Consider the following 27,413-nt stretch of genomic DNA (forward strand, 5'->3'; position numbering starts at 1 on the left):
GTGTGCAAGGTGCTGATACACATCCTGGGCTGGGAACAATACCTGGATAATGACTGTACAGGTTGCTCACGAGGGTGGTGTTGGCCCATGTGAAGAACTGTTGGAAGCTCAGCACAGTTGAAAAGCCTTGGGTGAAGCTGTGCTCGAGGTGTCTGTTGAAGTGATAGGCGCTGGGGTCCCTCTGCCCATAGGCAACCAGCAGCAGCATCCACAGAAAGCCCAGGTACGCTGGGAAGGGAGGCACAGCCCCTCATCAGGCAGAAGCCCCAACTCCTACCAAGCACAGGGCAAGATGTGGAAAGGCACATGGCTCAGAACAGTTGAGGTCTTGTAGACCTGTCACTCGCCCCTCTGGAGCCAGTCCTTATAAGGACAGCAGAAAGGAGCAAAGTCCACAGGCCGTGAGCCTCTGTCTGGGTTCAAATTCCAGCTCTGACATTTCCTACCCATGTGCCCTTCGCAAGTGACTTAACCCTTCTGAGTCTCCTTCTCCTCGTCTGTGAAGTGGAGATGAAAATTCTGTCACACAGAGTTGTGATGGAGTCAACAAGTTAATGTTCATAAAGCACTTTAAATAGTGCCTGCATGGACTTTGTGCTGTCTGAATGTTTCTTAAAGAGGATTTTTTAAAAATGGGGCTCCAGGGACTCCCCTGGTGGTCCAGGGCTTCCACTGCAGGGGGCACGGGTTCGATCCCTGGTTGGGAGCTAATACCCCACATGCTGTGCGGCACGGCAAAAAAAAGGGGTTGCTCTGCCAAGTTGCAACGCTCAGGATAGAGTGATAAAGATGACAGATGTGTTCCCTGCCCTCATGCAGCTCACCTGTAAACAGATGAGTGTGACCTAAGGGCCATTAGGTACAAAGATTTAGTTTAGAAAGCCCGAAGTTAGAATCATGTGGGGGATGCATAACCTTACTGAACCAGAATCTCTGGGTCCATGGCTTGGGAATATGCATTCTGGCACCCCTCCCTCCACATCAAGATGACTTATTGGGGTTCTGCCCACACCCCTCTTGTTCTTCATTCTGTATATGCAATTCCTACGCAAGCTCCTACTAAAGCTGTGTGCTTTAGCCATACGTGCTTGGCCAGTGGAAGCACAAACGCAAGCATGGCCTCCTTGTCATGGAAGCTATGGGAGAGTGTGTTTCATGAAACAAAGGAATGAACCAAGAAGGATGAAAATATGAGATCCAGGCCACAGCTTCAACACAGTAGAATAACAAAGAGAATTCTCAGGGCCCAGTGAAGAGGGACCTCAGAATGACAGTAGCCAGTCTTTACAAGAGCTTGTCAGAGGACTCCCGGAGAGACTCCCCCGGAAGATGAAGAGACAAAATGTCTCGTGTGAATGCACATCTCAAGAGACATCTAGAACACTAATCAGGGGTTGACCAGTGCCTGGAAAACCAAATGAATAAACAGAACAAAAAGAGTAGAAAAAGAAAAGAGATTGTACCACATCTGTTCAGGTCGGTGTTAAGAACCAGCATGTGGGAAGGTCACTGATAGGTAATCTTGGCTGCCTACCCAAGATTTCTCTGATTAAGGCAAACGCTTTCTGCTCCTTGAGGTGCATGGTTTTCATCTTCTCAATGTCAGAGGCCAAAGGTGGCTGGTAGATATCCTTTCTGCTGTTTCTTCGTGCTCGGAACAAGGCAGAGGGGTCTGTGAAAGTGAAGGGCATAAGAGCAGTCCCCCAAATGGGCAGTGGAACCAGGTCGTACATTTGCAACTGAGAGACTCCCCTCACCAGGTACCACGGGACCCATCATCCCCCCTCTTCAGGAGCCATTTCCCAATGCTGCCCTCCATTCCTCTGCCTGGGCTATCCCAGTGCCCAGGGTCCCGTCCCTTCTTCTCCAGGAACAGATGCCTCCCATTACTGTGGTCTCACCGGTCATTGGATGCAGTCTTCCTGTGTTCCTGAACTCTAAGGTGGATCTCAGTGCTTCCCAAACTTGGGAAGATGAGGGTATCTAATATCTCAAAGTCCTGGTATGTCTAATTCCAAGTATCTTCTTTCTCAGACCACTTTGCTGCTACTGCTGCTAAGTCACTTCAGTCGTGTCTGACTCTGTGTGACCCCATAGACGGCAGCCCACCAGGCTCCGCCGTCCCCGGGATTCTCCAGGCAAGAACATTGGAGTGGGTTGCCATTTCCTTCTCCAATGCATGAAAGTGAAAAGTGAAGGTGAAGTCGCTCAGTCTTGTTTGACGCTTCGCGACCCCATGGACTGCAGCCTACCAGGCTCCTCTGTCCGTGGGATTTTCCAGGCAAGAGTACTGGAGTTGGGTGCCATTGCCTTCTGGCTATAATTTTCACAAACTCGCCCTATAGAAGCCTACAATTCAGTGATTTTAGTAAATTTATAGAGTTTTGCCACCATCACCACAACCCAGTTTTAGAGTGTTTCTGTCACCCCTAGAGGTTCCCTCGTGTCTCTGAAGTTAGTGTCTACTCCCACTCTGTCTCTACCCTCAGCCTCATTAATTTGCTTCTGTATCCATAGATTTTTCTTTCTAGACATCTCATATAAATAGAGTCATATGTACATATTTTTTTGTATCTGGCATCTTTTACTTAGTGTAATGATTTGATGCTCATCCATGTTATGTATATTAGTAGTTAGTTTCTTTTTATGTTTGAGCAGTATTCTGTTGAATGGACATACTACGTTTTGTTTAATTCACCTATTGATGGATATTTGGATTACTCCTGGTTTGGGCTATTAAGAATAGTGTGTCTATGAATGTTTTGTATGGACATATATTTTCATTTCTCTTGGGTAGATTCCTTGGAGTGGCTAAGTATCTTTTGACTATTGCGAATGAAACTGCTGTGAACGTTTGTGTACAGATTCCTGTATGAAAATAAGTCTTCATTTCTCTGGGATAAATGCCCAAGAGTGCAATTGCCGAGTCAAATGGTAAACCCATTTTTAGTTTTGAAAGGAACTGCCAAACTGTTTTCCAGAATGTCTGTACCATTCTACATTCCTACTGGGACTGTATCAGTCCTCCAGCTTCTCTGCATCCTTGTCTGCATTTGGTATTAACACCGTTTATAGGCAGTCTGATATGGCTATGTTGACCCAACTGTCTTTTTAGATCCACGCCCCTCTGTCCATCCCCACTGCTAACGCATGCCATCCCCAGTCTAGGACCATTTCACTAGTCTTCCTACTGGCCTCCCCACTTCTACCTTTGACCCACTACCTCTGGTCTCCAAGAGCAGTCATAGTCATCTTCCTAAAATCACAAATCTCCTATTTAAGACACTCCAAAGCCCCAGCCTGGCCCCAGGACATGGCATGGCCTGGTCCTCACCCGCTTCTCTGCCCTCATCTTGAACCACTCCTTCCACGTGCACACAGCTCCCCATGCTCTAGCCACCCTGTGAGCAACTGCTATAAAACGACAAGCTATGGTTCCACCTCAGGGTCTTTGCACATACTCAGTGTTCAGTCCTTCCCTGTCCCATCCTCTGGGAGCCAGCTTAGGTACCCCTTCAGCAGAGAGGCCTGCACCCTCTTATTCTACCCTCCTCATTCTTTCTTACAAGTCATTTTGTACATTTATTTGTTAGTGTGCCTCCCAAATGGGCTGTTTATTCCAAGTGTGCTAAGTCACTTCAGTCATGTCCAACTCTTTGTGACCCCATAGACTGTAGCCCACCAGGCTCCTCTGTCCATGGGGTTCTCCAGGCAAGAATACTGGAGTGGGCTGCCATGCTCTTCTCCAGGGGATCTTCCCGACCCGGGGATCGAACCTGCATCTCTTACATCTCCTGCCCTGGCAGGCGGGTTCTTCACCTCTAACACCACAAATGCCTTTTATTCTAAGAGCAGTAACCTGTTCCAGCCAGTCAGTGCTGTGTTGCTAGGGCTGAGTGGAGAGCAAGGATTGATTTCAAACAGGCAAGAGGGAACTTTTGGGGGTAACACAGCTGTTCTGAATTATGGTGATAGTTGCACAACTCTATAAATTTACTAAAATCAATGAATTATACACTTACAGTGATTGGGTTTTATGTAAATCATCTTCCCAAGGCAGTGTATTGCCTGGAACACAGCAAGTACTCCCTGGATAAATGCCAAAGGAATGACTGATGAATATTTAATTGATTGGGAGGCTGACGTCTCTTTGGAGAAAATTAATTTTTGACTTGGAAGATGGTTTTAATGGACTTTTTGGATCTGCAAAGCCAAAACCCTATTGGAGGACGGAAGGATCCAGGCCCGTGAGGAGGTCACCATACTGCCTTGGGATATAGGGGTATGGGCTTTTGTTTGCTCCTGTTTTCCCTTGAGAGTCAGAATCTCTGCATAGACTGTGAGAGTGTTGATTCTGTTCTGTTTGCCTGTTTGTTTTTTGTAGTTCTCTTATTGTAGGGACCCTCAGGAGTTTTGGCTGGAAAGTGAGAGGTCAGGTTGGGGGGAAGAGGTCTGGTCATGGGCTCCTCTGACCAGAGGCAGCATGGCTGTGTTCCACTAAAATGCTTTACAAAAGCAGGTGCTGGGCTGGATTTGGGCCCCCGGCTGTTGTTTGCAGACCCTTGTCTGGGAACCCTAATTACAACTCTCTTATCCCCCATTCTCACCCCTCACCCCCACAACTTGTATTTTAGTTCTCTAATGACCTGAATCCTGGAGAGGAAAGCTTGCTTGGTATTACACAGAGGATGATGGCCCCCGCTGAACATGGACCCCATGGTGCCTCTTCATGCTTGGGTGTCAGAAAGGCTTGGATAGGGGAGGAATGATGTTGCCCAGGAGACAGAGGAGGAGGCACTTGTTCCTGGATGGTCTGGGGGTGCCTCACCAGTAGGGCTGAAGTCTGATGGGGAGCAAAGGTCTGAGCCCAGGATCACCCAGTGGCTGGGCTCTGTGGGGCTTTCTCAGCCGTGTCAGCCCCCTGCCTGCACCCAGGCACTGTTACCTGGGCCAGAGAGATGTCCCAGGAGGGGGACCACAGGCTCCTCCTCGTCCTCCACTCGCTTCAACACCAGCGCAAAGAAAGCTGCGAACCCCAGCACCTGGAAAACACCCATTGTGAACCCCAAGCCTGTGTTGGAAACTCTGTCAATTCCTGGTCTGAGTTGGGTAGAATGGGAGATACATTGGTGTCCTGGGACAGGAGCCATGCTCTGGGGCAGCCAGGTGGGAACCAACCCATCCTCTGCAGAGAGGGCACATGGTCATGAAGTGTGTGTGCGCCTGGTCACCAACCAGGCCAAGACAGGCAAATCCTTGAACTCACCCTGCTTCTGGCATTCCCTGAGCCTCCCACCCGCTGCTATCCTTTTGCTTAGCCTTTCTGTTACCTCTCAGCCTGGTGACTTACACCTCCCTAGCATATACGCCTGCCTCCTCCCTCCGTCTGTCCCTCCCTTTCTATATGAAGTAATTCCTCCCATTACATTGTGTCTGCACCCACAGTATAGAAGCATAAGGCTCAGGTCTCTGTTCTTAATATTCTCAGACTGGATTGGGGCAGGTGTTAGGAGCTGTTTTGGGTGGGGGCGTGAAAAAGATTCTGCAATGCCTCGTAGGTAGAAAGAGTCTCTCTATAAATGTTCCCTCATTTCTGTAGCTTCCCCTTACCCCATGCCAGTATTCCTACCGCCTGGCTTCTTCCAGGCCAGGTTCAGTGACTCTGACTGCTCACTTGCATCATTTTACATTTTCAGGAATAGGAGTGTATTTCCAGTTCATGGACACCTTTAATGACTTGGTGTTTTTATTTTCTGAAAATAAAGTTCTTGTAAGTTGCACATGCCACAATCGAAAGCATCCTAGCCCTGAGGAAATATATCATTCCTGTTTTACATGTGACCTAGGGCAAGAATTTTTTGTGACCTTATCCTCTTTTGTTGTTGTTCTTCAGTCTCTAAATCTTGTCTGACTCTTTGTGACCCTGTGGACTGCAGCACACCAGGCTTCCCAGTCCTTCATCTCCCAGAGTTTGCTCAAACTCATGTCCACTTTACCTCAGGTTTTCCCATCTGTAAAGTGGAGGTGAAGACCCTCCCAAGGGTGACAGTGACGATGAGATGCCAGCATTTGGCCACGAGGGAGTATGGGTTATCCTGGTAATTACCTTCCTGCCCCAGGTCTACCCAGAAGTGGCCCTACAGCTGGGTTTGTTGAATGAACAGATGAGGGAACTGCTGAAGCCTAAGGAGGGAGCAGCTGGAAAGAGGGAAAGCATGGACAGAGGGGAGGAGGACATGAGGGCTGCCCCACAGAGGTCCTGACCTTCAGTGGCTGGGTGACAAACACGCTCTCCACGAAGGAGATGGCCATGGAGATGAGCCACTTGAGGGAGCTAGTCCACCCGTAGTGCAAGCCGTAGAGCATGGTGAAGAAGGCTGCCACCCCACTTGTGACTGCCACCAGGAGCCAGCCCACCAGGACACACCACCAGGGCAGGCCTCGAGGGAGCTTGCTTGCCTGCAAGGACCTGCAAGAGAGGGTGGATATAATCAGTGTGGCACCATTTGGGCTCAAGTTCAACTCCTGCTCCACCTCCACCAGCTGCATGACTTGGTCAAGCTCCTTGACCCCTCAGACCCTCAGTTTTCTCCTTGTCTTGTTCTGTATTCTGTCTGATATACATACAGATATGCTATTGAGGTCACCTTTACTCAATGCTTACTGGACGCAGGAGGGCTGAGAGGAGCTACTCCACATTCAAGGTCAGGAGGGGTGGCGGTGAGGAGATACCCCTCACCCAAGGTAAGAAGCAGTGGCTGCGCTTTGCTGGAGCAGCCGTGAAGAGATACCCCACGTCCAAGGTAAGAGAAACCCAAGTAAGACAGTAGGTGTTGTGAGAGGGCATCAGAGGGCAGACACACTGAAATCATAATCACAGAAAACTAGTCAATCTAATCACACGGACCACAGCCTTGTCTAACTCAATGAAACTAAGCCATGCCATGTGGGGCCACCCAAGACGGGCGGGTCATGGTGGACAGGTCTGACAGAATGTGGTCCACTGGAAAAGGGAATGGCAAACCACTTCAGCATTCTTGCCTTGAGAACCCCATGAACAGTATGAAAAGGCAAAATGATGGGATACTGAAAGATGAACTCCCCAGGTCGGTAGGTACCCAATATGCTACTGGAGAACCTCCAGAAAGAATGAAGGGATGGAGCCAAAGCAAAAACAATACCCAGTTGTGGATGTAACTGATGATAGAAGCAAGGTCCAATGCTGCAAAGAGCAATATTGCATAGGAACCTGGAATATAAGGTCCATGAATCAAGGCAAATTGGAAGTGCTCAAACAGGAGATGGCAAGTCTGAACATCGACATTCTAGGAATCAGCAAACTAAAATGGACTGGAATGGGTGAATTTAACTCAGATGACCATTATATCTACTACTGCGGGCAGGAATCCCTTAGAAGAAATGCAGTAGCCATCATGATCAACAAAAGAGTCCTAAATGCAGTACTTGGATGCAATCTCAAAAATGACAGAATGATTTCTGTTCGTTTCCAAGGCAAACCATTCAGTGTCACAGTAATCCAAGTCTATGCCCCAACCAGCAATGCTGAAGAAGCTGAAGTTGAATGGTTCTATGAAGACCTACAAGACCTTTTAGAACTAACACCCAAAAAAGATGTCCTTTTCATTATAGGGGACTGGAATGCAAAAGTAGGAAGTCAAGAAACACCTGGAGTAACAGGCAAATTTGACCTTGGAATATGGAATGAAACAGGGCAAAGGCTAATAGAGTTTTGCCAAGAGAACACACTGGTCATAGCAAACACCCTCTTCCAACAACACAAGAGAAGACTCTACACATGGACATTGCCAGATGGTCAACAGCGAAATCAGACTGATTATATTCTTTGCAGCCAAAGTTGGAGAAGCTCTATACAGTCACCAAAAACAAGACCAGGAGCTGACTGTGGCTCAGATCATGAACTCCTGATTGCCAAATTCAGACTTAAATTGAAGAAAGTAGGGAAAACCGCTAGACCATTCAGGTATGACCTAAATCAAATCCCTTATGATTATACAGTGTAAGTGGGAAATAGATTTAAGGGACTAGATCTGATAGAGTTGCCCAGGATGCAGGCCCCTAGGCTGAGAACACCCAGGGGAGTGGATTACCTGGAGTGTGCTGGGGGCAGGGTTCCAGCCTGTGCCACCAGACAGCCCTTCAGGGTCTGTAGCTGCCCTAGTGCCCTGGTGTGGCTCTGACCCTGGGAGGAGCCCTGGGGCTCCAGGAGCAGCAGCTCTTGCTCCAGGTGCTCCAACTGAAGGTAGAGACACTGCCGGAAGGCACTGTTCTTCCAGGCATCACTTGGGCCCTCCGTGGGCCTGGGGCGTTGCATGTCTTCTGGAGGACAAGGGAGAGAAAGAGCATCAGCTGGTGCTGAATGACAGAGTAGACTGCCTGCAATAGAAATAGGGGTGTTGGTGATGGTTTTCTTCTCTCAAGCACTCGAGAAACCTGAGATTCAGAAAGATGGGGTACTCAGCCCACATGGTCTGAGTGTGCTCCTTGCCCAAAAGTCCCATGGACAGAAAACCCTGCCAGGCTACAGTCCCTGGGTCCACAAAGAATCAGACATGACTGAGCAACTGAGCACACATATATTTCTAGTCTTTTATCAAGGGCATTTTCAAAATTTCCTTACACATAGAAGAGATGAGAATAATATACCTATTGCCCTCCCACAGCATATACCCACATTCCACATTTTGGCAAGTCTTGTCTCTGCCCCTCAGTGTTTTTTTTTTTTTTTTCTGGAGTATATAAAAAGCAAATCCTAGACACAGAGTTCTCTCATCTGCAAATATTTTAATACGTACAAGATTTTAATTTGAAGCCAAGTTTGCCTGTTGCCAAAGATGGTGTAAGTCTTGATCTTTTGTTTTTAGTTTCTTTATTATGAAAAATTCTAAATTAGAAAAGAGAATGAGATGAACCTGTACCCATTGCTCAAAATTATCTCCTCATGGCCAGTTGTATCTCACCTAAATTCCGAGCCCCATGTCCTGACACTAAATATTCTCCTGTATCAGGAAAAGGCTCCTTTTAAAAACAAAACCAATGTCATTATCAATTTTTAAAACAATTAATAATAATTCCTTAACAGCATGAAACAGCCAGTGAAAAAGTTTCCCCTGATTACTTCTGAATGTTCTTCTGCAGTTCTTTTCTTCAAATTTCAGTTTCCTGAAAAGTTTTTTAAAAAGCAAAGGAGTTTTATGTCTTAAATTACAGAGGTAAAACATATTCATGCAAGAAAAACACACTTTTGACCCTTTCCACTGTTTACCCATACCTTCTAAGGGAAGCTTGGCCTCTCCAGGTAGAGCCTGGCCTGAGTCCCTGGACCCTGAGATGGGAGACCGGCACCCCTGGGGCTTTCTCCTGGGCAAGAAGAGCCCAGGTCTGGACCAGAGTTCATTTTCATAAAGGGTGCATGAAACTGGATATAACAGATGGCACGATGGAGCACCCTGGCTCCAGGACCCCTCTCCAGTCACGAGTGAGAAGTGACTGGGCAAATAAATGATGTGGAGAAAGTAGAGGCTCAGACCAGCTGTGGGTAAAGGAATGGCAACACAGACCCTGCCTCCCTTGACTCAACTCAGGCCTCCTACCCCACCCCAACTCCTTCCTGGGCCTCCCTCACTGACGCCACAGCTAGTTTCCAGCATCAACAGCCTTGGTGTTGCAAGCATTCTGGCAGTGTTTCCAGAAGATCCCATCACTCCCAATGATAATCACTTACTGAATCCCTGCTCTGTGTCAGTCTCGGGTCTAAGCAGTTCACATGTCCAAATAATCTCACTGATTCCTCAGAACCAGCCAAGGAGAGGGCTGGATCAATGCTTCCATTTTACAGAGGAAGAAATGGTTTTCTCAGGGAGGTTGACCAACTGTCCAAAGCTGCACAGCTGCTCTTGCATGTGGGAGAGCCCCAGGTCTGACCAACTCTATAGTCCTTGTTCTAAGGCCCGTGCTGTGAATGCCTATGCCCCCAAAACCCAAAGACCCCCAAACAGGAATTAGTGTCCAGTGTGGGCATCAGCAGAGCTCCTGCTATGATGACCTTCATGGGCAGCCCAAGCCCAGCTCTCTGAGGCTAATCTTCCAGTGTGGCTGGAACACAGGGGTCAAAATGGAGCTGACCATGGGGTCAGCATGGGCCTGGCCAGGTGGGCTTTGAGTGTTCCATTAAGGAACTGGGACCTTGTCAGTGGGGCAGTGGCTGACAGTCTACATAACAGTCACCAAAGTGATTGGTTTAAAAGGCAGATTCCTGGCCTCACTCCAGAAAATTTAATTCACTGTATCAGAAGTGGGCCAAAGAGTTATGAATTCAAACTCCCCAATCTATAGAGCCCATTTTTATATTCTAAACAAGGTTAAGACAGTGATCAGTCTTGTGTTTTAAAAATGGCAGCATACTTAAGCCACACCACCCAATATGGCAGCCACTTGCCATGTGTGACTATTGAAATTAAAACTAATTTAGTTCCCTAGTCACACTGGCCATGTTTCAAGTGTGCCAATAGCTACTTGTGGCCAGTGGCTGCCATATTGGTCAATGGAGACACAGACCATTCCTGTCACCGTGAGAAGTTCTATTGGACAACTGATCTAAGCACTGGAGACAGCGATCTAGGTGGAAAGGGGCAAGAGGGGAGTCAGACTAGTTCAGACCAGAATAATGTGCAGTACACATGTGCAGCTCTCCATGTAATTCATGATCTGGCAACAAGCAATGTGAAAGCAGTGCAGGAGATACTTAAAGGCTAAGGAGCACATGGCTGGAGACGCTGTTGTGGGCTGAGTGGTTGAGTTGCTCCTCTGAGGAAAGGACATGTCAGCCAAGAATACAAGCTGAGTAGGCATTAGCCATGCAAAGAGAGGAGAGAGAACATTAAAGGTCAGAAGACTAACAATGTGTACAGGCCTTCATGGGAAGGCACCTTGGAATTATGTGGAGACCAGGATACCTGCAGTACAGAGAGGGAGGCTGTGGTGAGTGGTTGGAGTGGAGGCTGGTGAGGGAAACCCTGGGAGGACTTCTTGACCCCCTAGTGATACAGACACAGCCCTCAGTCCTGCATCCACCTGGCTCCAACATGCCCTCTCTAAGCAGAGAAATATCAAGACTCACCTTTTACTTGTACTGATCCAAGAGTGAGTGTTAAAGGGGCCCCTGTCTGGCTGACTTCCTCCGAGAAGACCTGTCCTGCTTTGTTGTGTTGACAGATGACATCTTCCATCAAGGCCAGCAGTTGGTTGATGTTCATTGAGTTCATGGAGTCCCAGCCCAAGAGAGGGGGTGGCACCTTCAGAGCTTTGAATAGGGAGCTGACAAGTCTCCACAAATCCTGCAAGTCATCCAGTGGGAACAGGATGTGAACTACAGGTAAGGGGACAGCAGAGTACTCAAGAGCACTCACCCTGGGGCTGGACACTCGGGGTCTGATCCCAGGTGTGCCTACTGAGACATGACCTTGGACCACCTTGAGCTTCTGTTTTATCCTGCATAAAATCTCTATTCTAGGATTTCAACTGACACATTTCAGGCTATATTCCTCAAAGTGTGGCACATAGTAGGTGCTCAATAAATGCGTAATGAATGCATGAATACAGAGGGAATTCTTTCTGGGTACCTCCAGCCTATGATCTGTAGTGAAAGTATATTTTGTACAGAATAGATACCCAAAAAAGGTATCTGTGCATGTGTGAATGTATGTTATAGGTCTGTGCTTGCACATGTGTACAAACAAGTGTATCCACGCACATGTGTGTACATGTGTATGGAGATGTGTGCGTGTTGTTTGCATATATGTATGTGTTGTAGATGTGTGGTGTGTGTGAATGTATACATGTGGCATGTGTGTAAGCATTCGTGTGGGTACATGTGAGCACATGTAAACACGTGCACTGTGCAGATATACATTGTGTGCATCTGTACATATTTGTGGGTGCATCCATGGTTTGTGTGAATGTGTGTACATGTGGCATGTGTATGTGCGTGCATGTGTACATGTCATGAACACGTGTTTGCACATATGTGTACTGCGCATGTGTGCAGTTGATGAATCTTGGTGGCTGATGCTGTCAGAAAACATGGACTGCAGGCCTCAAACCCCAGTCCCCACCCTAGCTTCTTCCCAGGCTGGAAGTCCCCCTATGCTGCCGGGGTTGAGACCTGCCTTGGTCACTGCTTCAGGCGTCAGAAGGCCATCCTCCATGGGCTGTGGTGAGGGCGCCAGGCTGAGGTGCCGCCCGTCCCATTTCCCAGCGTTCTGCTCCTTGGCCACCCGAGGACGGGTATTCCGAAAGATCTGAACGATCAGGAGGTTGATGGGGAACATGAGGAGTGAGCTCTCCAGCCCAATCATCACTTCCTGCCAAGTGAACTCGATTTGACCTGGGGCAGATGGAGGGCAAGGGTCAAGGAGAGAGTCCCCTCCACCCTTCCCAGAATGTGGCTGTGCAGCAAGGGTTAACCTTGCCTGAAGAGAGGTCTGCCTCGTGAATGGCTCCAAGGCTGGGGGCGGGGGGCCGGCGGGTGGTGACCACTGAGCCCTTGGGATGTCCTGCCTTGTGGGTGTGCCTTTGTTTACCTGGTTTCTTGGGTCATCTGGTATAGTCTGTGCTAACAATGTTATTTATGGTGGGGGCCTTGGTTGCCCTGTATCACCTCAGCGTCTAAAGGAGCTGGAGTCTTAGGTCAGTCATCCAGGGTTAGCCATGTCTATGTTAGCATGCCCCAATAAAAACTAGACACTAAGGCTCAAGAGAGGATCCGTGGTTGGCATTACTCTGCGCATGTGATCACATGTCATTGTCTGAAGGAGTGAGTGCCATCCAGACTCCACTGGAAGCTCAGTGCCTAGTCTCCCATGGATCCTGCCCCATATACCTCTTCCCTTTTCTGATTTTGATCTGTATCCTTTCTCTAATAATTATGAGTATAGTGGCATATCTGACTTCTGAGTCCTTCTAATGAGTTATTGAACTTCAGGGTAGTCTTGGGACCTCTGAAACTGCACGGCATTTCTGGGGCAGTGACAGCTCATGTCTACTGCCAGTAGGCCTGTTCTCCATGCCTTGAGAGTGGGAGTTACCCAAGTCCATCTTTTGCTCAGCTGGGTCCTTGGGGACACCCCAGAACATGATGCTGGTCAGCATGGTGCAGAGGAGCAGTGAGAAGCAGCAGGACACCCTCTGGACACGTGTGAAGTTGCTCCAAGCTGAGCTGCTGAAGATGGAGCACCAAATGTGGCCATCCTTGAAGCCTGTGGAGGTCTTCATGAAAAACAGGTGGCTGTGGACAGACCAGGGGAGAGTGACAGGCATTAGGGAGACAGGAATAGGGGAGAAGCCTGGTCTCTTTGGAGCAATCCTGGACTGAGAGAGAGGATTTGTTTCTAAAATTCTTCATCTGTTTTTTTTTTTTTCCTGTTATAGAAGAAATACAGCATCATAGTAGCATCATTTAGAATTAGTGATGGGGACTCTGGACAGAGTAGTTGGAGCCCTCTTACCTACTGTGTGACCTCAGGCAAGTTACTTTACTCTTTGTACCTCAGTTTACTTATCTGTAAAATGGGGGGAGGCAGTTAATAACAGAAAGTGCTTCACTGGATTGTTGAAAGGATTAAAAGTGATAAAAGCATTTGGCAAAGTAGCTGACATACAGGTGAGTATTCATCAGTGTTAGCAATAATTTTGTTATAATTTTTATATAATAATATAACTCTTAATATTATTTGCTTTGTTATAATTACAGCATTAGAGAATAGTGGTTAAAAATCCCAGGTTTTGGATTCAGACTGAGTTGAGAGAGTAAAAATTGTGAAACAGGATCTCAGAAAAGGCATCACATTCTCGTAAAGGAATTGTATTATTTCCCTGTGAGTAGAATGTAGTTCAACCTCAGGAGCTTTTGAAAGATGCAGATTCTGATAATAGAGTGTCCAGAGCAGAGATTTCCTACTGTCGCTTGTTCTGATTGGTCAGTGCCAGCACCCTCCAGGGTTGTACAATACTTTGACTGTCACTGTAGGGAATGTGGGTGCCCTAGACTCAGAGCAAAGGTGAAGAAAGAGAGAGAGGTCAGTTGCCAAAAACAGTGTCCATGTTATTTGTCTTATTCAGCAAATATCTGATACCCCCAGTGCCCTGTCCCAGACTGTCTGCTGGGCCCCAGGGATTCACAGGGATGAGAAGCTCCTGTCTTCAGAGAGCTCATTGCCAGGTTTCTAGGCATCATGTGTGCTGATGCAGTTGGAGATAAGAGGTGCTCCTGGAACTGAGTACTTAGCCTGACCCACACAGTGTGCCAAGCACATTACTACATCGTTCCATGGGACCCAAGGCCCCCTGTGGGGTAGGCACATTGAATTGATCAGTTTTCAGATGCGGAAGCTGAGACCTGGGGAGGTGTGGTGACTTCTCCAGGGTTACACAGCAAGTCACCAGCAGGAGTGTGGGACTTTATGACCTGTGCCCACATCTATTTTATGCCTCTGTTGGGGTCTAAGTCTCTCTGGTTCAGACTTCTTCCCCCTTGGAGGCTGAGCTGCTCCCAGTGGCAGCTGGGAGAAAATGTCACCTTTTGGTAGATATACTAAAAGTAGACCGAATGCCCATGTGTAGGAGAATTGTGGGTCATCCATTCTGTGGAATATCATGCAGCCAATAAGGAAAGTTTAACTCAGAAGTTTGACCTTCCTAGAAGGATGTGTGTGATATATTATTAAAGTGAAAAGTGAAAATGAAGTTGCTCAGTTGTGTCCGACTCTTTGTGACCCCATGGACTGTAGCCTATAGGCTCCTCCGTCCATGGGATTTTCCAGGCAAGAATACTGGAGTGGGTTGCCATTTCCTTCTCCAGGAGATCTTCCCGACCCAGAGATTGAACCCGGGGCTCCCGCATGGTAGGCAGATGCTTTACCATCTGAGCCACCAGGGAAGTCCTTTAAAAGAAAAAAGGCAACATATTCAGAATAACATGCTGTTTTAAAAGATATAAGATAAACGGCAATATGTGGTGTCCTGTGTGTGTGGGTGTACATTTGAATCTGCTTATGTGTGTCTGGGAACAGCTGTGGAAGGGTGCACAACAGGAAAGGGGATGAGGGAGTGAGTAAAGCACGGGAGAGGCTGAAAAACTCATTGAGAGTAAAGCGATGTGAAGAAGAGGCTCCAGGTGGCCAGACATAGAATCACCATTCAGATCAGTCTGTTCACTCATATAAAAAGTGTTATTCTGTGACATCCAAGGAAATTTGGATAACTCTTCTATAACTGTTATCACCACCTGAAGATAATTCTGCCTTGAAGGGTCCAGGGCCCTTCTATCACATCAAGAAAAACTGATTAGTCATTAATATCACACATTCAGAGCTACCCAGACCTGCAAGCAGAAACATGCTTTTATTTGGCTGAGACTGAATTATGAGGCAACTTCTCTAGAGGTGAAATGACAAAGTAAAAGAGCATTGGCTTTAAAGAAAAAAGAACAGTACCTGAATTGTTTCCTGTCCTCCTCTGTGGCCACCGGAAATACCTTGTCAAGGACACAGTCTCCGACGTCGATGGATAGCCATGAGTTGCAGAGGAAGTACCACTTCCGGTCCATTGCCAGGTCATGCACCAGCACCCGGCTTACATACCTGGAGGGGACCCACACTTTTGAAGATAATGTTAGGCAGATGAGATGTCTTTGGACCCCTTGAAGATAATGTTAATATATTGCAGACCTGAGCCCAAGAACTAGAACTCCTAAAAAGAGACTTTGTGTTTTACTTCATTGCCATTAGTGCCTTGATCAAAATGCCCCAATCAGTGGGTGAATTTGGCTTCACCTGGGGAATTCAGCTAGTGTAGACCACCAGCTTGGAGGCTGCCAAGTTTTCACAGGTATGCTGCAAGAGCGTGCATTCTGAAACTGTGCACCCTCGTGTAGGGGAGCAAGCCCAGGGTCACCATCCTGATACAAGCAAGGAAAGTGGAATTGTTTGGACTGTGTGTCCAGGGAGGTGCAGGCTTGAGCACACAAACCTGGTCCTCCCCTGGGCCTCCATCCACAGAATGGGCCTGCCCTCCAAGGGCTCTGTGGTGATCATCAAATCTGATTTAGATCTTTGAGGCCCAGGGAAGAAATGAAGTCATCTTGCCTCTGCTGGGTGGTCAGATTCAGCAGCAACTGTTTTCTCTGTTGCCTTACAGGGAAATGAGACTAATGATATCAATAGGCACTCTCTTTTTTTAAACTATCTACTGTTATGTTTTATTTATTAAAAAATAATGTTATCTATTTTTATTTTCGGCTGGGTCTTTGTTGCTGTGTGGGCTTTTCTCTAGTTGTAGTGAGTGGGGGCTACTCTTGGTTGCAGTAGGTGGGCTTCTCATTGTGGTGGCTTCTCTTGTTGTGGAGTATGGGTTCTAGGGCGCTCGGCCTTCCGTAGTTGTGGCTCCAGGGCTCTGGAGCTCAGGCTCAAAAGTTGTGGTGCATGGGCTTAGTTGCTCAGGTACGTGGGATCTTCCCAGATCAGGGATCAAACCTACATTGGCAAGAGAATTCTTTACCACTGAGCCTCCAGGGAAGCCCTGTAGGCACTCTTTATTGAGCATTTACTGCACAGCGGGGATTATGCTAAGAAGCTCTTAACATGCATTTTCTCCTTTCATGGAGGATAGTCCCCATCAGGCATGTAAGAGCCACCTCTGTTGAGGTCACACACCCTCCTGAGGTGGCTGACATCCAGTGCCCATTGGGTGAGGCACCTGGGTGTGATCAAGACCGGGACATCTCAACCCAACTCAGCACAGCTCCAGACCTCCCTGTGTGGTCAGCTGAGCTGTCTTTGGGCTGTATCAAAGCTCTTCTGCCCATGCTGCTTGCTTCCCTCCCTGTCCAGGGGCTGATACCAGGCATCCCTTAGGTAAACAGCCTCCATATTCAACTTCATCTCAGAGTCTGCATCCTAGGAACCAACCCTCAGCTGAGGGTCTTAATCCTGTAGATGAGTTAAGGACAGTGGTTGAACTGCTGTGTTTTCTGAAAGCTGCCAGCCACTGGCAAGTGTTCAGGCTGGAGGCCACTCATCTGGGCCTCAGACAAAATGGGGAGGACTCTTGGCTCTGAGCTTGCCAGTTGTGTGACCTTGGGCAAGTCAGTTAAGCTTTCCCAAGTTTAGATTCACCCGCTTATAAAACACACTTGTCCCAGAGGGTCAGTGAGCATCCAGTGAGGGAAGCACGGGAGCCGTTCTGACATCTTTTGAAGAATCAGCTAGTGTCTCATCTACTCTCCTCATATTGGGCAGGGTTTGTCATTAGAGTAGACATCTATCCCCATTTTATAGATGTGGAAACTGAGAGCTAAATGAGAGACTGAGCATTATGTGTGGCCTGTGGACTGGTGGGCCTCTCTGACCCTTGGTTTCCTCATCTGTGAAATAGGGATCCATTCTGTTTTCTTACAGAGGCTCACGAGGATCAGCAAGGCAGCACATGCGCAGTGCCCAGCCTTGGACCTGTCGCTTAGTAGGTCCCCATGGTTTGCCCACCCCTGACTCACCAGGATGGCTGGTCCCCTGAGTTGTCATGCCATAGTCGCAGGCTCCTCAGCTCCCCCAGGGGAAACAGGGTGGAAAGCAAGAAGACATCCACTCCCCCTCGCTCAAAAACTGGGATGTCGGGGTCCAACAGGTGGTGGGGCTCACTCTCTCCATCCAGGCCATATAGGGTGACAGTCACCTGAAACCGAGAGGCCAGGAGTAACTGAGCCCCATGTTTCACTGGAGGTGTCTGAAAACCAATGAAACCCAACGGAGCTCGGCCCTTTCTCCTCCTCTCCTCCCACCTTGGGCCTGCCTGAGTTATTTTTCAGCTGTATGAAGATTTGGATACGCTATCTGTATGCACATCTTTGATTTTGCATACACTATCTGTGTGCACATCTTTGAGATGAGCTGTACTCATAAAATGCTTCCTGATGAACTTTTCAGACTTCCCGTCTATTTATTTGAAAGGGCCGTAGGGCAGGAACTGGTTTTTCTCCCTAATGACTATATTCTTAGGGCTCCCAGAGTTCCCAGTATTAAGGCAGGAATGAATGACTGCCCATTACTTTGAAAACACATATTCTCGGGCCCCATCCAGATCTACCAGGAATCTGTATTTTTCTGAAGCCCTGCAGGTGCTGCTGGTGGCCATGCCTGATTACCTGAGCCCAAAACAACTACAGCAGGTGTCACTATGCCCCACTGATATCCATCCCTTAGCCTCACCACTGTGGTGAGGCTGTCCCACTGCCACTGCTGTGTCTCTTGCTCTGGGGGTTTCTTGGCTGTCAGAGCAGCAGGTGAACGCTGGCAGAGAATTAATGTCCCCTGCAAGCTGGGTTCCCCCGATGACTTGTGGGATTGGTGGATAAACAATCCAGTCCCCTCAGTCCTCTGCTGGGATAACTCTGAGGCCCACGTTCTTCACTGCTTTCCAGAGTCCCCCAGTGGGACTGGGCTACAGTTGCCCAGGGCGGGTGGCGGGCTTGATGCGAGCTCCTTGTTCCTTCCCTTCCCTGCCTGGCTTCCCACTCCCCTATGGGGTGCCCTGGAACCCCTCTCAGATGAACTGCTTGTGCTTGAATCCTTGCTTCAGAGTCCGCTTCTAAAGCGGAGTCTCCCCTGTAGACGTTCTCGGGCAGATAATTCCTTGCTCTGGGGCTTTCCCGTGTGCTGTAGGATGCTGAGCGTCGACCTTGGCCTCCACTCACTAGGTGCCAGTAGCATCTCTTCCTCTCCCAAGTCGTGACAACCAGAGCGACTTCCAAAATTACCAGCCATCCTTGGGGGCCAACCATCTGAGAGCCACTGTGCCAGGAGAACCCAACTAAGAAGTATCAGTTGAAAAGTGAAATGGGGAGCCATGAAATGGCCTGTGGAGATCGCATACTTTCACTCTTTCATTCCCAGGAAGGTCAGTTCCTTGTATCAAACAGAAATGGGGTGGGTGTGTCGTTAGATGGGTGAAAGTGATTCCTGCAGTTATTCAGCAAACAGTTACTGAGTACTTACTCTGCGTTAGATAGCTGACTGAGGCACTGAGGTGCAGCAATTTTTAAAATTTTATTTAATTCAAATAAAAATAAATGTATACACAAGTAAAAATAAGATTTAAATAGGACTCAAAAAGTAAAAAGTACATGGACACATGCCATGCTTTCATGGAGCCTAATATCATTTTTAAAAAAACAATGGAGGGACTTCCCTGGTGATTCAGTGGCTAAGACTCTGAGCTCCCAATGCAAGGGAGTTCCCTAGTCGGGGAACTAGATCTTGAATGCCACAACTAAGAGTTTTCATGCGGCAATGAAGATGGAAGATCCTGCAAGCTACGACTAAGATCTGGTGCAGCCAAATAAATAAATAAATAAATATTTAAAAAAAAAAACCAAATCAACAGAGCTTTCTTCAGCAGAGTACACACAGTATCCATGGTTCTCAAACTATGTTTCATGGAGCACAGTTTCAGTAAAGGAAGCCTGGAGGCTGCTGTGCAGGATGGTACATTCTGATGAAGGACATGACGCAGGGCAGACTTAACTAAGGATGCTGAGACATGACAGAAGCAACCTGCTGTGTGCTCCACAACTAAACTTTTAGGGAGTTTGGAGAATCCACAAACAAATGAAATCATGGCTTCACTACCTTTAGTCAGCCTTTCAAGGACAGCCTGACCTCTTAGCTGGATGCCAGCTAATCTGTTTTCCTCAAAAATGTAATTTGAGGTTCTTTTTCAAATGATTGCCATTGTTTCTTTCTTTCTTTTGTCCCCTTTCTCTTAAAAATTCTTTTTTCCCCTTTATTGTTGGTAGCAGTCTACTGACTGTTCTGCATATGTGAGCACATTTGAGTGCAGGTAACTAGCTGTTTGAATTATCCTTTAGTAGGGTTAAATGAGAAGACCAGTGGGTCCAGTGATAGGGGTAAGTCGTGTCCGACTCTTGAAACCCCATGAACTGTAGCCTGGCAGGCTCCTTTGTCCATGGGATTTCCCAGGCAAGAATGCTGGAATGGGTTGCCATTTCCTTCTCCAGGGGATCTTCCCAGCCCAGGGACTGAACCTACATCTCTCGTGTCTACTACATTGGCAGGCAGATTCTTTACCAACTGAGCTACCGGGGAAGCAGCACCAGACCCCAGATGTCCCTTAATCCACTCCTCCTTTATCTTTTTAAATATTGGGGCTTAGGGTATTATTTTTGTCTAGCAAAAAGATACTCTTCTCCAAAAAAGCAGAAGTTAAAAAAAAACCCGCAACAAAATCCAGTGTGCTAAAGTAACTCAACAACCAACTGGCCAGCGCTTTGCTGGGTGGTACATGCTAACTGACCAAGGGGTCTTGTAAGTCAAGTACCTTTGAGGAGGTGGCTGCCCCCCTCCGGTGTCCAGTGTAGATTGTCACCAGGTAGTGGTACTGAGCCAAGGGGTCGTTGTCCTCCAGCGCTGTGACCTTTACCTGGGCAGAAGGATGGCATTGTGGGGTCATCCACCACACACGTAGCCAGGAGTGAGTTGGGCATTCATGAGAGTGAAAGGGGGGAATCACACTTATGTCTGCTATTGATTCATTGCATCAGGTAAGAACTGTTCTTTATAAAAGCAGGGTTTCAAGTGAAAACCAAAACTTTTAAAATAAAAAATATATACTTATTATTAAATATGACCCAAAGTAGTCAAATTGGAAATGAATTTGGTATTAAGCTGAGAATGTTTGATGTTTGAGCTGATAAATACAAACTCTGTTCATAAATGATTTCTCATACCATTGGTAACCAGATTGTGCCTCTAAGGAAATTTTAAAAGAATGAATGTTGTTTTAGCAAAAAATAAATAGCTGGAGTTGGTCAGAGGCTACAGAGGGCTGGTCAGTGATGAGCTGCCCAGATCTATTGTCAGTGGAGGGCTGTTTTCTCAGTTGCCAAGGTGGAATTGTCAGGGATGCAAGTCATCTCTGTCAAAGTCATGCACCTCCTAGGGAAGCCAATATCTGAGGACAGGTTGGTTCATTGCCAAAGATCAAGACCTGGGCTTCTCAGCGTAGTTCAAGACAATTCCAGAGCTCCTCAAGGGGTCAATCAACTATCAGTAGGCTGCATCCCAAATTGACTTCTCCCCCTGCCCATCCTACCTTCTTCCTTCCTTGCCCCGGGGCTGATCCCAAGCACTTCTTAATAAACAACCTGCATATTCAACTCCATCTGAGGGTCTGCTCCCCAGAAACCAACCTACAGCTGAAGGACTTAAAATATTAGTTTTAAACCCCTTGGGCAAATCAAAGACAACAGTATAAATTGAGCAACTATTATCTTTTTAGGTTTCATACCATTCACATCCTGAGAGGTGTTGCTGTATGTAGGGAGGGTAGGCAATGTTGAAAGGTTCAGTGCATTATATTCATTTGTGTGCTCACTCACTCGTGAGTGTGTATTGAAGGCTCCTATGGGTCAGGTGTGATGCATGTATCAGAAAAAGAATCAGAACTTTGTTGTCACAATTGGTTATTGTTTGATCTTGTTTTTACCCTCAGACCTGACTTATTGTCAGGCAGATCTGGGTTTGAATTCTGGCTCCTTGGAGGTGGCTTTGGACTAGATAATTATCCTACACATTCCAAAGAAAGGACTGGTTTTGGCACGCTCCTGGAAGATAACCTCTAAGTTCTTGAAATATTCTGCATGATCAGGGTGTCTGACTATCTGGGGCCTCGGGCCACCCTAGGCATTATGTGCTAACAGTCTGATCTGTAGTGAGAGCTTTGGGCCATGCTCTATCAGTCTGACCTGGGCAGGGATGAGGGGCAGTGGTTGCTGGAGACTAAAGGCATTCATGCGGGTGCCATACTTATGAGACTGACCCCTAGTAAAACCAAGGTTTGGGGAGCTTCCTTGGTGGGCAATGCATCACATGTGCTGTTGCACATCATTGCTAGAAGAATTCATCTGTCTGTAGGGCTCCATGGGGAGAGGACAGTTAGAATCTCTTGCCTGATATCTCTTGAACCCTTCCTTTTTCTGATCTTAATCTGTAGTTTTTCACTGTAGTAAACTGTAACCATGAGGATAATAGCTATTTAAAGTTCTGTGTGTCCTCCTAGCAAATCATTGAATTTGTGGGTGGTCTAGAGGACTCTCATCATCAGTACCCTCCCCCTTGGTGCTGTTGTGGGCATTAAGTGGGAGTAGTACCTGGCACATAGTCAATCCTCAATAAGTCGTCAGCTTTATAATCCTGATAATTTGATAAACAAGAACAGAGGCTGAGAGGCCAGCTAACAGGAGATGACTCCAGGGGTCAAGGCCTGGACTTGCAGCTGGCCCCTCAGCTCCCCGCCAGGGCTCCATTCTCTGGAGCTCATGCAAGGGGACTGCTCGCCCCCTGCTGTTCCCGTGGATCATGCCACCTCACCTTGGCTTGATCCTGAACATCCTTCCTCCTCGCCCAGATCAGCACCAGGAGGTAGGCCACGCAGAGGCAGCTCACAGTGGTCACAACCACAGGGTTGTCCGCAAAGGTGGCAAAGAGCTCAGCAGTCTGGCGGACGTCCACGGCATTGGGCATCACCAGGAGCGTGCTCCCAAAGAAGGTGAGGTGGTTGCAAAGGCAGTGGGTCTGCGAGAGGGTGGTCTGCGGCCCCACCTGCAACCCCAAAGAGGCCCTGGTGAAAGCACTCGGGGAGCATATCTTCCCCACCTATGGGAGGAGAGCAGTGAGGAGTGGGGAAGATATGGTGTCCTGGGGAGGGCTGGGAGACTGCTGAAGGCCAGCTTCAGGATTCTCTTTGGGCTTTTTTATTTAGTTAAACAGTAATTTTTTAAATATAGTGAATTATGTCTTGTAGTGGGCTCACCTGGTGGCTCAGATGGTAAAAAATCTGCTTGCAATGCCCGAGACCCAGGTTCAATATCTGGGTTGGGAAGATCCCTTGAAGAAGGGAATAGTTACCCACTCCAGTGTTCTTGCCTGGAGAATTCCAGGGACAGAGGAGCCTGGCAGACTACAGCCCAGGAGGTCAGAAAGAGTTAGGCATGACTGAGCGACTTAATGCTTACACATGTCTGTAATAAGCATTTTTGCACCTGTCATTCTCAGTGAGTGACCATGTCCATCTCTTTGCCTTTTTGAATAGGGAGTATGAAGGGTAAAGCCAAAACGCCCTCTGTCCCCCAGCCTCCAGAAGCAGCCCCTGCCATGTGTTTGGTATGCATCCTTTCCAGTACTCTCTCCCACCTGGTGCTCACTCACCAGGCAGGTATTTGTAGGGTGCTGCTTCCAGGCCAGGCAACGGGCAAGGTGCTGAGAGGACATTCAGGGTGACCAACTCATCTCAGTTTGCCAGGGACCTCTCTGCTTCTCAAACTGAAAGTCTTAGATCCTGGGAGCCCCCTGAGTCCCAGGCAAACTGAGACAGTGGGTTATCTTACACTGAAGAGAAAAACAGCAGAGATAAGGGGAACCATGGCAAGAAAACAGGAAGGACAAATATTTGCATCCTAAGCTGATTCTCAGCAATAGAAAAGAATTCTCTAAATTTTACCCACTTTGGACCTAGGGACCTGTAGCCCCTGTCCCGGAATCATGCTTTGAAAGGTCCCACTCTAGCCATCCTAGGGCTGTGCCCTTGCACACAAGATGAAGAGAGTCGTGGGGGCAGAGGGAATGCCCGCCACAGCACATACAACCCAGCAAAGACCAGGGCGAGATCCTTGGTGACCCTGAGAAAGAGCCTCCCCTTAAATTTTGCACTCCAGATGCCTCATTTGTCTTTCCTAATCCTAACGCTGGGACTCCCACTTTTAGACTGTGGTCTGGGGACTTGGACCTCAGAATTCCCTCCTCCAGGGCCTGCCCAGACCCATTCCTCAGGATCGTCCTTCTGTGGAGGACTGGCTACTGGTGTGGCCACCCACGAGCACAAGAGTGGCAAAGAAGTGAAGTGAAGTGAAGTCGCTCAGTTGTGTTCAACTCTTTTTGACTGTAGCCTACAAGGCTCCTCTGCCCATGGAATTTTCCAGGCAAGAATACTGGAGTGGGTTGCCATTTCCTGTGGCAAAACATGGGGAAATGGGGCACGTAGATGGAGCTTGGGCTCGGGGTCCTTGTGGTATGGGGACTGAGGTTAGGGGAGAGAGAGACAGGAGTGAGGCAGGGGAGAGCACTCTAAGTGGCTCTTTATTCATTTTGTACACTTAGCGGCAAGACTTCCCTTGCAGGCTATGGCCTTCCTTAGCTTGCAGTCCACCCAGGGCTATTTGGAGGGTGTAGATTTCATTCAGACCCACAACCCAGCACTGCTTTTTCATTCCAGGGTCCACCATGAGGTGGTAAGGTAGGCGACAACAGAAAATACTGACATGTGGAAAGTTCTTTGCTCAACACCTGGTGAGGAAGAACTTGTGGCAGCCCAAACATGCCTCAGCAGATCATTCTTATCTTTCACCCTTAACACACCTCCTGGCGGGGCTGACCCCTCTGATAGCTATGGTGTCAACTGTTTTATTGACAGAGTTCACGTGGGTCTCACATCCGTGTTTGCTTACTGTTTCCCAATCCTGATCAGTGTTTTGCATCAGCTGTGGGTCTTATGCAAACCCTTGGCACACCCAGGAGGGGTGGGGCTGGTTCAGAGAAGAACCCCAAGCAAGTGCCCCTGACAAGACCCTCTCAGCACTAGGCACGCAGGGGCCAAACCTGATCTATGCCTAACATTTTACTTTCCTGGGTTTTCACAAAGACTTGGAGGGCAGTGGCTTTCCTACTCTTTTCCAGCATGACAGCCCTTTTGAAAACCAGAGCTAATCTGGAAAAACCAGAAACTCTTCATGAGATTCCCCCATGACAGAAGCTGCACCTTTAGTATCCTTTGAAAAAATACATAAAAAAGAATACAGTTCTCAAACCCCTTGCAATAATTCTGCCTTTACTCCACTGATAAGGTCTGCAGTTCACAGATTTGGAGATTTCTTTAGTTATTTAGAGAATAGACAGTGGTGATTTTTCCATCCAAAATTGGTGATCCTATTTATTTTTCCCCCCCGTTTAATTATTTATGGCTCTCTCTCTCTCTCTCTCTCTCTCTCTCTCTCTCTCTCTGTGCACTTTCACTCAGTCGTGTATGACTCTTTGCGACCCCATGGACTGTAGCCTGCCAGGCACCTCTGTTCATGCGACTTCCCAGGCAAGAACACTGGAGTGGGTTTCTGTGTCCTATTTCAGATAGCTCTGTATCGGTATTCATCTGTGCCAACATCTGCTTCTATAATGACCATCAGGTTTACAGTATCGGGTTAGCATAATTTCGGTAATATGACACACTCCCACATGACCTTTGTATGCCCCACATTTATGTGTGTGGGCATTAGTATCTGTATATTCTTAAACACATGTAAGCTCCTGGACCCCATGATTCCACCCAGAAGCTAGGAACTTGCCAGTAACTTGCATTTAGCTAAGTGGTCCTCCCTCAGTCTGTCCTCATGCTCTCTCAGCCCAGAGTGTCTGCCACAGCAGTCACTTTCATCTGTGGAGCACCTACTACGTGCCAGGTGCCACACTGAGTGCCCTGGTATGCACTTCTAACCTGGTCTAGATCCCCCACTGTGGAAAGTGGCAGCCATCCTTTATCCCTGGTTTCAGATGGGAAAGTTCAGAGTGGTGGGGGGCCTGTCCAAGGTCATCTTGCAAGTACTGATGACGTGGGATTGGACCCAAGTCTGTCCAATGGCAGACTCCTTGTGGCCAGCCCCTGCACCATCCTAATCTGAGCCTCAGGCCTCAGAAGGCAGTCTTCAGTGGGTATTCTGTGTGAGCAAAGTGGAGATCAGACAAGTCACTGGTAGCGAGGACTCTCAAAAGTGGCAACACACTCAGGTCTTGTTCACAAGGTACAAAGACTTAGGCTGCAAGTGTGGGAAACACACTGTCTCTTGGACATCTCAATGAGCCCTTGTCTCTTCTTGGCACTTTGGGGAACTGCCATTTGTGAAAGCTGGAAGCCAGGCAGGAGTTGACAAGGAAGCCAAAGAGGAAGCAGAAACAAATCCCAAAGGAGCTTGGTTCTGAGTCCCCTTTTGTGGCTCTGCTAGGACCTGGCCTCTTAAACTACTTGTGACTGCTATCATTGGACGTACGCACCATTTGCTTCTCGTCTGTGTCCTCTACTAGACCGAGTGCTCACTGGTTTGTCTCATCATTGTATCCCTACCAGTTGGCCTGGCACCTGGTGAACATGCGTAGGATGAATGAAAGAAGGAATATGATCTAGGGGATGGGGACGGGTGTGTGATAAATTTCAACTAGACGTGGAGGCTGTTCCTGGGGAGGGTGTGGAAGTCCAGCAGAGGGAGACAGCACACATCTGCCCCCCGCCCCGCCCCCCCGCAAGAAATGGCTTTGGATTGGAAGATCGAAGTGGGAATGGAAGTTTTCCATCAGGGTAGGGAAAAAGGGCATTCTGGGGGAAAGAACTGCATGTGCAAAGCCATGGAAGAAGGAAGGGGACACTGATACCCCAGAAATGGCTTCTGATGGCCTCAAAACCAATGTCTGCTGCCAGGACACTGTCACAGGCCTTGGCTCCTCGGAGGCAGATCTGAGCTGCCCTGAGACAAGGATGTGATTGATATTAATAGAACCACCTGCCTCCAGGGCTCCGGGAGCCTGGGGTAGGCTCTGGAGAAGCAGTGCCTCATGTTGCTTAAAGCTTATGCTCTGGAGACAGACCTGGGTTTGACTCTTGGCTCTACCATCTTCTTTACTTCCCCCTCCTTACCTGGCACCCGGAGTTGTCCCAAGTGCCCTGGACCTCATCCCAGAAGACACAATGGGACAGGAAGGTGGTGATGCCGACTGTAAGGTCCCTGCCTGGTGTTGGCTCCAGGTCAGACTCGGGGATAACAGTCAGATAGTAGACGCCTTCTCCAAAAGGCAGGTCCTCTGGGCTCAGGATCCACGTGGACAGCTCATCTGCAGGAAGCAGTGGGTACGGGGGGTGGGGGTGTCCAGGTCAGCCTGAAGCCTCGTGGAAACTGGATCTAATGTGATGGGAGGGGAGCACCAGGTGCCTGGGCAGGGAAGCAGGCACTGATGGTCTCCCCGATGTCCCAGGAATATAGGAGAGGAAGCACACCCAGCTCAGTGTGCCAAGCAGGCTGCCAATCAGACCGATGAGGGCACAAATTCTGACTTTGCTCCTCCTTGGCTGTGTGACTTTGGACCAGTTACTTAACCTCTCTGTTTTTATCTGGAAAGTAAATATTTCGGTCACCATCATCCCCAAAGCCTGTCATGAGGACTGCAATGAGGTCAATTCTGTGAGTGCTTCTCAGCTCCTTCAGGACATAT

The 27,413-nt window shown here is 48.1% G+C and overlaps 1 protein-coding gene across 1 annotated transcript in view; it reads right to left on the reverse strand.

The window, feature by feature from the left end:
• The window catches only part of PKD1L2 (polycystin 1 like 2), a 100,819-nt gene that overhangs the window by 13,399 nt on the left and 60,007 nt on the right, over positions 1-27,413 (reverse strand). Inside the window, exons 23-35 of the mRNA XM_005691891.3 lie at positions 26,842-27,035; positions 22,479-22,709; positions 20,428-20,529; positions 17,588-17,766; positions 15,531-15,677; positions 13,125-13,324; positions 12,207-12,424; positions 11,159-11,375; positions 8,130-8,358; positions 6,265-6,469; positions 4,946-5,042; positions 1,535-1,672; positions 43-228 (exon numbers count right to left, since the gene is read on the reverse strand). Of these exons, the coding sequence (XP_005691948.2) occupies positions 43-228; positions 1,535-1,672; positions 4,946-5,042; positions 6,265-6,469; positions 8,130-8,358; positions 11,159-11,375; positions 12,207-12,424; positions 13,125-13,324; positions 15,531-15,677; positions 17,588-17,766; positions 20,428-20,529; positions 22,479-22,709; positions 26,842-27,035 (2,343 nt within the window). The remainder of the gene's footprint in view (positions 1-42; positions 229-1,534; positions 1,673-4,945; positions 5,043-6,264; positions 6,470-8,129; positions 8,359-11,158; positions 11,376-12,206; positions 12,425-13,124; positions 13,325-15,530; positions 15,678-17,587; positions 17,767-20,427; positions 20,530-22,478; positions 22,710-26,841; positions 27,036-27,413) is intronic.

Source organism: Capra hircus, chromosome 18 (genome assembly GCF_001704415.2).
Source record: "Capra hircus breed San Clemente chromosome 18, ASM170441v1, whole genome shotgun sequence".
Taxonomy (NCBI): domain Eukaryota; kingdom Metazoa; phylum Chordata; class Mammalia; order Artiodactyla; family Bovidae; genus Capra; species Capra hircus.